The sequence below is a fragment of the Poromitra crassiceps genome, assembly GCF_964638095.1.
Source record: "Poromitra crassiceps genome assembly, chromosome: 10".
Classification (NCBI taxonomy): Eukaryota; Metazoa; Chordata; class Actinopteri; order Beryciformes; family Melamphaidae; genus Poromitra; species Poromitra crassiceps.
Window position 1 is genome coordinate 48,584,461 of NC_139631.1, and position 11,226 is coordinate 48,595,686.

At 44.6% G+C, this 11,226-nt stretch overlaps 1 protein-coding gene across 1 annotated transcript in view; it reads right to left on the minus strand.

The window, feature by feature from the left end:
* Nucleotides 1-10,657, minus strand: part of LOC310784493 (hamartin-like) — a gene marked incomplete at its 5' end in the record, with an annotated part of 69,927 nt that extends 59,270 nt beyond the window's left edge. Inside the window, 3 exons of the mRNA XM_083645479.1 lie at nt 5,264-5,416; nt 7,056-7,159; nt 10,546-10,657. Of these exons, the coding sequence (XP_083501605.1) occupies nt 5,264-5,416; nt 7,056-7,159; nt 10,546-10,657 (369 nt within the window). The remainder of the gene's footprint in view (nt 1-5,263; nt 5,417-7,055; nt 7,160-10,545) is intronic.
* Nucleotides 10,658-11,226: the final 569 nt, after the last annotated feature.

The following is an 11,226-nucleotide window of genomic DNA, read 5'->3' on the forward strand; positions in this document are numbered from 1 at the left end:
AAGCAACAATGTTAACTAGCCTAAGTAGTTACTGTAGCAGCATTATATAGGAATTAAAAGCTCCTGCCACTGCCAGAACAACATTAATTTAGAGAGAAAGGCTTTTTCCAAATGGAAAAAGCATGTGTGCACTGTCCGCCTCTCTCCCCCTCGACGTGCAGTGCGAGATGTGCTCTCTGTGATAAACTCAGCTCCACACATGCGCCACACCCCCGCCCCCCCCTCTGCTTTGACCAGACGGGGAGAAGACGCCCTGCCCTGTGCAGACTACAGCGAGCCAGTCAGTCATGCTCCTTCTGTGTTTCAGCCGCTGTCATGAGACCATGAGGTTACTTTCAATGACGCGTTTCAAAACAAGCTGCGTCTTCTCACATCGATTCACTGAGGAATCCACACTTTTACCGTAAATTGAGTTCTCTCCGGGTCTGTCTGTCTCTCAGGTGTAATAATCCCACAACGATTACAGCAAGAGTGAGAATGCTCTTCTAAACACATCGGCTATTAATATATAATTATTTCTCTGCTGCTGCATCTCATATTAGATCGGTAAAAAGTTTGGACAGCCTGCCTCATTTGTTCATCCTCCCGAGTCCCGCAATGCTGACAGCTGTCAGAGTGCGGACTTGCTGCACTCGTCGTCATGTCGTGCAGCCGGACACACAGAGAGCATAATAGCCACCTACAGCCCTCGTCGCAGATAAAGAGAGAGAGGGAGAAGCGTGGAGAGAGAAGCAAACTATTTTTTTGCAGATCTCAAAAGCAGGTAAACCACTGTTGAATTAGTGAGAATGTCAGAAGGAGAGAGCAATAAGCGCTTCGTCAGTGCGCCCTGCAGCGTGAAGGCTTGGGGCGGTGTCTTGATGTGCTATTCAAAGTGGAAATTTCGTTAGCGACATTCGTTAGCGAATTAGCGACACGTTTCGTTCTGAGCTTTTAAAATTAGTTTTCTGCTGGTTTTATTAGACTATTTACGACACATGCAGATGCAGTAAGATAATTCATTTAAGAATTGTGAGCGTGAGTATGGGTTTTTTCCCTCCGTATTTCCCCCTTCTGCAAATGCGTGCAGCTCCTCATAGCCTATCCGAGGAATGTTTTTGTTTAGATGGCTGGAGGATTTAACTTGTCTTCTCGTTTTGTTAATGTGTTTTTTTCTGCTTGTAGATGTAAAAATAAACGCTTTCTACTGAAAAAAAATCAAGCATTTGGTAGCCTAAGGTTTAATGGGGCACAGACAGTAAAATAGCGCATTTTAATCTTCTCGGTTAACCGACAGTTGTCGGCTAATGAGTGTCGGTTGTCGGTCAAGAAAAATTATGATTTTCGACATCCCTACCTGGGGCTAGGGATGCAGCGGTTTCCGGTTTGAAGGTATACCGCGGTTTGAAAAAGCCACGGTATCAAAACCACTAAATTTTGCCGTCATACCTTCTCCACGGTATCAGCTGTTTGCCTGAGAGAAAGTGCCCAGGTCCCTTGCAGAGACAGAGTGCAGTTACGCGGCCCCTCCCCCCTGCTGCATGTGTGTGTAGAGCAATCAGTAGCTGGCAGACCGCAGCTATCATCATCAAGGAGTCATCATTGTTTGAGTGGCGTGCCGCGTGACAATGGCTGCCAGAGAGGTGAAGAACCCCCCGAACTTTTTCCCCAGTCAAAAAAGGACAAAATCGGTAGTGTGGGACTATTTTGGTTATCAGAAAAACGGATGGCCAGGGCTTACAGGAGGAAGGACAGCCAACATGCAAGACATGCAGGCGAAGAGTGGCTGCACTAGGAGGCAATAGCCTACCTCAAACATGATAGCCCATCAACACCAGCCGTCCTCATTTGCAAAATTCAAGGTACTTAAAGCAGCTACGAGCAACTTTTTCGATTGTTATTAAACAGTATAAATTTAATATCAATGCATCACATCTTACCTCTAATAGTCGACGAGAGCAACGCAGAGTAGTCTCGCTTGAACCCCGAGTGAATCGGCCAGTGTTAGTGTGTCTGTAGCCAGGGCAGATCAGGAAGTGAAATGAAACGGTTTGCAGCAGCCACTTCGGCCATAACCACAAAATAACTTCCAAAAACCTGTTAGAATATAACGAGAGATGTTCCCGCGAGTATGCGTGGCGTTCACATTGTTTATGTTATGTTGCTAGGCAGCGCAAACGGCGTTGGAAGGCAGCTGCGTTTCACTTCCTTGTTTCACTTCCGCGTTTCACTTCCGGGTTACCCGGTCCGGTCGCTCTAGAGAGCCCCCTGTTGGCGCGAGTTTAGACAGACTATAGACTTAATAATCACCTAAGGGAGCAATCTCAGATACACACGGCTTTGGTCTCGTCGACTATTAGAGGTAAGATGTGATGCATTGATATTAAATTTATACTGTTTAATAACAATCGAAAAAGTTGCTCGTAGCTGCTTTAACGTTGTCTTGCTTCATCATACATCACATCGGACATAACGCTAAACCATTTCCACCGGCAGGTTTGAGGAGTAGCTAACATTAACGTAACGTAAACACTCATGACTCATCATAGGCTATCGTTAACATGGCTAATTAGCATCAGCTGACTAACGTTAACGTAACGTTACTTCTTGACTGAGTGATCACGTCTTGTGTAGGCCAGGCTGGCCAGCGCCTCGTTATCAAAAACATATTGAACTGAAGAGAAGTAACGTTCAATAATGTAGAAACTAAGACTCCTCCAACCTGCCAGTGAATTGAGGCACAAACAGTGTGTGTGTGTGTGTGTGTGTGTGTGTGTGTGTGTGTGTGTGTGTGTGTGAGAGAGAGAAGGGGAAAAGACAAGCGCTCAGCACAGGGGCAGAGGCTAATGTGTGAGAGGGGTGTGTGTGAGTGGGGGTGTGCGCCATCAACGTGAAACAATCATTTGTGTCCAGTGCAGTCAGTGTCCATCCGATTTTTACAAAAGATAAGCATCTATTTGATATTATGTGTTTTAGTTTTACATAAAATTAGATTAAATAAATCGTCATTTATGATAAGTAAGAATAGTACTGTTATATATCCAAGCACACACACATTCGCAACAGTTAACTGTCATTACAGATGTAGGTTACATTAACATGTATTTTTTCTTTTTTTAGGCTAGCAGTAGTACTGGCACCAGCGGAGGGGTATCCACATCAACAGCTGCAGAGACCAGCCAACAATTCAACATGCATTTGCCTATGCACCCAAATCCAAACATGCCAAATAATTAAATTATGCTGTGGCATACTTCATTGCCAAATATATTTTTGTCATCATGGTCCCTATTCAACTATCATTTTGTTCATGGTAAAAAAAAAATGTTTTTTTTGTGCCATATTTGACAAGAATACATAAAGGTCCGCGATACCGTGATACCGTGAAACCGTGGTAATTTTCTCCAAGGTTATCATACCGTCAAAAAATCATACCGCTGCATCTCTACCTGGGGCCCGTTTGGTACCGGGTTTCGGTACCCATCCCTAACGACGAACGGAGATAAACAGATCCAGGATCTGTCCACTTGACAGATTTTACTTAACCAGACAATCGCAATCAAGCTAAACGATACCACAAAGGTGTTTATCATCTGGGTCTGTCAATTTACGATTTCCCTATCCAGCTCTGAGCTCGTGCACATGCATGAAAATGCTCATGCACAGGAGCTCGTGCCCACAAAAGTGGCACGTGTTTAACAACTAGCCAATCACAATGCAATATGGACAGCTCCAGATTTTACCACGCCTGATACGCCAATTTCCTCATTCATTCAAAGCGCACATCAAAGTGTATGAATTAGCAGAGCCTCCATGTACCTACTATGTACTACTATGCACTGTAAACTCAATAAAACTCTCATGTCTTTTTTGCGAGTGGAAGTAATGTGTAATCTCAGACAGTGATTTAGAAACGTGGGCTCAATGAATAATTATCTGCTGAACGGAATCGACACAGTGCGGGCATAGTTTTCATTGATAAAAATAGCCTATTTTGTGGTCACATAGCCTATTGGCAGCAGAGTGGCATATTTCATACGGGACTATGCTGGAAAAAATATATGAAGTCAAGATTTCAATCACATCATACAGGCCAAAAGCAACACAGTTGCAGCTGCAAAATGCAGGAGTAGCCTAGATATGAATGACATAATGTGTCACATCTGTGTAGGCTATCCCATTGAATGACTGTTCCTGCATCCGTTTGGAGTGCTTGCATAGTGATGCTCCAATCGGATGCAGGATACGCACTCCGGACAGCCTTTCAGCCAATGGCTCTGTGTAACAGGTAGAAAAATACTGTTGGAAAATGCAAATGTAGATTAGGGTTGGCACGATGGACGATGGCATCAACCATTGGGATGGGCTGACCCCCCATCGACCTCTGAGCCTTCTACATCGGATCATCAAAATTCATTATCTGTTCGAATTAAAATTGTGCCGTTTTAATAATAAAAGAGACCAAGTCCACTTACCGTGACGCGCGGGGGACGCGCCGGCGGCATTAAACAAGCGCACCCAGTTCACTTCAGGGAAGCCTCCCCTCCCCCTCCTCCGCACCACTGCTTCTCTGAACAGGGAGCGCTTGTTTAATGTCGCCGGGGCGTCCCCTGCGCGTGTCGTCTGTGTTGTTGTGAAAACTTTTTAAGACAAAGAAGAAACTTCACGTTCTTTCCTGTGTTCAACCCAAAGTGAGTACAAGTCTTCAACCGTGAATTCAACTCGCCTGTTTCCAAAGTGAAAGTTGGAGTCGCTCCATATAGATACAGCAGCTGCGTTTCTCTACCCATTTCTCCTAAACTCTCTCTCATTACATTAGGTTCAAAAGCCCACGCGAATCTAACGTTATATCAGCCAGTAATTCAGTCGGTTTTCTGCCTGCTAGTTAAATTCAACACACACACGTTGTTGGTGAGTAACGTTAACGTTAGTTTTGCGCCATTCAAATTGCTGGTAGTGACAGCCACTGCCCACTTCAGTCGCCTGGCTCTGTGCTGTAGCACAGAGCAGAGGCTAATGGCCTATTCAAGCCCGCTGGTATCATGTAGAGCTCAGGCTCAGCTGTCCTGTTAACGTGAACGCATTACAGCAACGCAGCGACTTAATAAATAATGAATTATTCCCCCAACCCCCACCCCAATGACGATGCCATCGTGCAAAACGATGTTTCACTGTAAAACAATCACGATGGGGATTTTGGTGACATGGCACAACCCTAATGTAGATCTAGAGTATAAAAAGGTTGGGCACCCCTGATACAGACAGCTGTAATGTGGAGGTGTACCTTGAGGCACCGGAGCAGGGTGGCCAGCAGGGGGAAGCGGCTGATCTGGTGCACCCAGGGGGGCTGAGCCCTGACCAGGTGACCCAGCAGGGTGAGACAGGCCAGCCGGCTGCTAGGCCGAGAGAGAGCCTCGTTCAACTTCTCCAGGAGAGGCTGAGAGAGAGAGAGAGACAGAGAGAGAGAGAGAGAGAGAGAGAGACAGAGAGAGAGAGAGAGAGAGAGAGAGAGAGAGAGAGAGAGAGAAAGAAAGAGGGCGCGAGAGAGAGAGAGAGAGCGAGAGAGAGAGCGAGACAGAGACAGAGAGAGAGAGAGAGAGAGAGAGAGAGAGAGAGAGAGAAGTTAACATCAGGTTTCTACACTTATATAAAACACATTATAAAACGGCTCTCTCAAATCAAGCAATCTGATTGGTTCACAGCCATTGTATAAATCCAATAACCGAGTCCAATAACCCATGCCCATGGGTTATTGGACTCGGTTATTGGTTGCCATGGCAACTCTCTTACTAAAAGCTTTTGGTTTAAAAAAAAACAAATGGCGGAGACAGCTGTCAGATCCTTGTGAATCGATCTTCGCTTATAACTTTACTAATACTTCGCAGAAAATGATGTTTTGTACAAGAATAGACGCGGGCTAATGTCTTAACCCCTCTCTCGCGCGCCCTCACTCTTAACCCCGCATTTCTAAATAAGACGTAACGTTACTTGGTGTCGGCATACGGCTCTGGTGTCGGGCTTTGCAAAACGCTCTCAGCTTCTCAGCAAGCGCCAGGATTGGCCAATGTCGACTTCAGTCTCCAGAACGATCCAATCAAATCACCCGCACGTCTATCTTCTTGCTAGAGGTCCCGCCTTACAGTAGTGTTTCAACTGACTCTATCAGAATACAATGCCAGTCAGACTTATAGTATTATTATTATTATATTATTATACTTGGAAACCGTTTTATAAAAGCAATATAGCACTCAAGCTGCGTGGTGTTGTGGAATATATCCCGCTGATAAGCTGTAACAGCTTATCAGCGGGATATATTCTCCACAACACACTTGCTCTCGTGCTATATTGCTTAATTATACCATGGTCTGCGTGAATACTCTTCTGATTGGCCGGCAAGTGTGCGTAATCTTCCTATTGATTTTGTGACATTAACACTGCTGGATAGCTAGCTTGTCTTGTTGTTAAACAAAGGCTACTGTTATATTTACTGTTTGTCAACTGTATCCAGCATAACTACGGTATTAACGCGAGCTTTCTGGCTCAGCTGAGCCAATTGAAGGGTTCTTCAACGAGCTGAGCGGACTAGATTCCCTCAGAGCCATACTGGTTCGTCTATTCACTGGAACAGCGAACCATTGCATGAGAAGCTGACAATGATTGTGACAGGTATTAGTCGGTTCCCCAGGTGTTGCTAGGTAAACAAGGAGTTATGGTTTGTGAAAAAGTTTAGATTTTGATAGCAAAACTTGCACGAAAAATTTGCGAATGCTTTTATTTGATATTGTTAGCAAATGACCATGGCATAAGCAGGATAATCAACTCCTATGTGTGCGTTAAATGATTTGAATGCACTTCACTTGGAGGCAAACCACGTGGTTCGGACGTGGTTCTTCCCCTTCACGTTGTGCATTAAAATCCTTTAACGCACAGCTAGGAGTTGATTATCCCTTACTTACGAGTCTATTTCTGCTTCACTGTGCCGTACACAGAGGAGAGTCAACATAAACAAAGACCAAAGCTTCAGATTCTCTCTCTCTCACACACACACACACACACACACACACACACACACACACCTTGTGATGCGGCTCTCTGACAGAAGAGAGGAGGAGCGCGGCCTCAGAGGAGGAGTAGTCCAGGTAATGTTCCACCAGACTAGACAAGACAGCGCCTCCCCTGTCTGGAGGAGAAACTACACGTTACACTGAGAAGAGAGGTGAAGAGAGAGAGAGAGAGAGAGAGAGAGAGGTAGAGAGCGAGAGGAGGTGGAGACAGAGATCCACTTCCTCCTCCACTGTGAGAAGTTCTCCTAGAGAAGGTTTTGCCGATTTTCAAGACGCTTTGTATCATTATAATCACGGTAATATAAGCAGGACAGTGCTTACCTTCTCTAAATGTTTTTTACATTGAGAAATCCCCATTCGTCTGCCGGCAGAAACTCTGCCCCCGTCAGCTGGCACGGGTCATTATTAGGGACGCACCGATATGAAAATTTTGGCTAGGGATGCACCGATCGATCGGCACGTGACTGGAAATGGCCGATTTTCAGCTGATCGGCCTCGACCGGTGACCGGCGCCGGTCAGTCCACATAGCCGATTCTGTGCACCGGTCGGCTTTCACCTTTTTTTGTTTGGTCAATTACCTGCAGCTGCACGATGCACGCATTCACGTGACGTGGTTTAAAAACATTAAACCCCATAGGGGAAGAGATGCTTTGTAACAGATTTAACCATAGGCTACTTTCCATCTGTTCTGTTGCACCTTTTTTCTTTTGGAAAAGTAAATGCATGATAGCTGTGGGATATACTGGAATTAATTGTTTTATATTCATTGTATTTACACAAAAAAGAAAAGCTCTGTCCACTTTTATTTTGAGATGTTTTTGAAAGTAAAAAAAGAATAATAATAACGTCAAAAAATAACCCGTCAATTATTGTTCTTGGAAAGAAAATCGGAACCGGCCAAAATCGGTATCGGCAAGTCAGACTATTCAAAAATCGGAAATCGGAAACCGGCCAAGAAAATGGCAATCGGTGCATCTCTAATTTTGGCCGATACGGATAACCGATATTAACATTGCTGTTATGGTCGATAACCGATATTTACCGATGTCGATATGATCTCTATAAAATACACATTTTTATACTAATAAAATGTTGTGCATACTGAAAAACACTGACTGAATTTGAAAAAGTAATGCTTTTCTCTATTTCCAAAACATTTGGAAAAGCCCATAAATAATAGATTTACTGCATTATTTCATCTCAATGTGAAAATGTTGGCTCATACCGATATTAACATAGCAACATCGGACCGATGCCGATATGTTAAAAAATGAGTAACATCTGCCGATACCGATATGATTGCCGATATATCGTGCATCCCTAGTCATTATTGACGCTTGTTATGCGATTCTCCGTGGATGTGCGTATACAGAAAAAAAAACACACCAACAACAACAACAAAAACAATCTGTAGTTAGAACAGCCACCCACAAGCAGAACATCTCTTCCGTGTCAGAATGACTTGTTTTTCCGTGTCAGAATGACGCATAAAATTGGCCAAAGTTCTCATGTTAGTCCCAGAGGAGAACCTGTCCTCCTGGTGGAGGAGCTCCTCTGGCAGCTAAATATGTCTCTGCCTGCCACCACCTGAGGGACTCACGCTCACAGCCCCAAAATTGGGTATTTGTATGGTTTTACACTAATTACATTAAATAATCATATTCAAATTGCATAAAGCTGTATTGTAGTGTGCTGTATTCTATTGTATAGGTATCAAACAGGGCTGGACTGGGACAAGAAAGTGGTCCTGGTATTTTTGGCCCACCACAATCGGTCGGACACGAACCAGCTTGAAAGCTTAAAAGGTATACTATGCAGCTATTGAATCCAAAAAACAAAGTATAGATGCATACAAAAGATTTCCCTATCAATCATCACTTAGCCCATTGGAATTGTGTGTGGGGGGTGTTTACATGGAGCGACACTGCCCTCTGCCTGTTTTGCTTTTCCGGGACGTTTTTGGGACGTTACATTGTATAGAGGTCCACGTGGGGGTCCAGCCAATGACATCGTTCACACCGCAACAGCCAGCCAATAGCATCGCTAAGATGTTCTCAGACCAGAGCGGAGTCACCCCGGACTAATACCAGGAAATACATCTCCTTCCCTGATCAATGTTTGAGCTGTTTGCCGCTCATTCCTCGATGGTTTGAAGGTGTGTGTGTGTTTATTTGTGTTTTTATAGCATAACCGCTGTGAAACTATCAGAGAATAACGTTTAATCCCTGCGTTTGAACGGTTTATCGGCGCTCTCCACATAAACACAGCCTCGCTCGACCACATAAACACAGAACACAGCAAAACAATGTCCTATCACTAAAATACACACAGGGCGCAGCGTCTCTCAACATAAACACACTGCCACATTATTATATGGGCCAGAAGTGATCGTTTTGAGGGGAAACGTTATCTTATCCGCTTATGCCTACCCCACACTACAGGATTTTCAAATCCTTGAAGATTATAAAAATCTTGAGAGCCCACACACTACAGGACAGAGAGAGCCGATTTTTTAACATTTCAATCTTGGGACACACACACAATCGCGTCTGTTCAAAGGCAACCCCACACACTAGAAGATTATGCCGAAGATTCACCTTGGAAGCAGGGCTCGACGTTAACTTTTAAAATGCCTATTCAGTGTGCGCACCGGGTGTAGTAGTGTCATTTCGTTTTCTAAACAAATTTTATTTTTTGTTTTTATAATGCATTTGCACTGAAAGGATTTGTTTAACTAATATTTGCGCGGACAGCCGCGTCCATTCGGGGTGTAGGCCTACTGTGCACGGCCAGGCGAAAACCGTCTGCACAGGTGTCTTGTGGAGGGGCGCGTCTGCTGATTTGACTCACTTTTCCGTGCGGACACTCGCCGATGCGGGAAGCTGAGACCTAAGCGCTTGTTGTAGGCTACATGCTTTGCAGTATAGCATTTAGTTTTCCGTCCCGTTCAAAGACGCACGGGTATTTCACCTCGATGACAATTTCCTCGTTCTTTGTTTCTGTGCGGGGCTGCGAGCGGATGCGGACCAGATTATTTTGCGAAAAACTGTAATGGAAACGCAGCTACTACTGGCTCTCTGCTCAAGATGCAATCGCCTGTCGGGTTGTAAATATCTAACATGTTAGATATGCCCGATTCACAATTGGGAAGAGGCAGTCTTCCCGATTGTGAATCTTTGAACCCCACACACTACAGGATCATTTGGGAAGATTATCTGCCCGACGCGCTTCAAATCGGGAGCACCCCCGAGAAAATCGGGAGGGGAGAATCTTGGCCATAATCTTGCAAATTATCCTGTAGTGTGGGGTAGGCATTACTTGATTAATCGGATAGGATAATCTGACAGGAATAATCGGTAGAATACTCAATTACTACAATGATCAATAGCTGGAGCCCTGTTTGGCAAAAACATGTTTTTGTTCAGAGAGAGAGAGAGAGAAAGAGAGAGAGAGAAAGAGAGAGAGAGAGAGAGAGAAGTGTGGAGTGAGGTAGACAGTCACCTGTGTTGAGCTGCTGGTTGACTGTGGTCTTGACCTGCTGCAGCTGCTGCAGGTCTGCAGAGTCCAGACAGAGCAACAGCTCAGAGAGGCTGGAGAGAGGCTCTGAAGACATCTATACACACACACACACACGCACGCACACACACAACTAGTGTGAGTCCTTTTTTATGGCAGTAATTGTACTTTCACTCGAGTATAGATTTTCACTGCCCACCACTGGTTCCACGTCTGACTGTAACATTAAGTATTTTTGACAGTAGTGTTTAGTATTTTCTGAGCGGGTTGTTGTTATTATCGTGCATGACTGTTTCTGTCAGTCATTAATCATGATTATATAACCTGCCAGTCAGTCAGCAGGTCATGCTAGCTCTTAGCAGGCTGCTAGCTGGCTGTTAGCTACCCGTTAGCAGACTGTTGGTGTGAAGCCGTTTCAACAGACTCTCATGTTGGCAGATCAATCAACTTCAGACGTTAGCTACAGACTGCTAAGCTAACCTGCTAGCATTTGAGCTGTCAGTCACACAGACAGCTGAGAAACGGACAAAAAGAAAGACAGACAGCTGAGAAACAGACCGTTAACAGACAAAAAGAAAGACAGGTATTACAGCTAACAGACAGACAGTTAACAGACAGACGGCTAACAGACAGACAGCTGAGAGACATACACGTGTCTTTATAAAG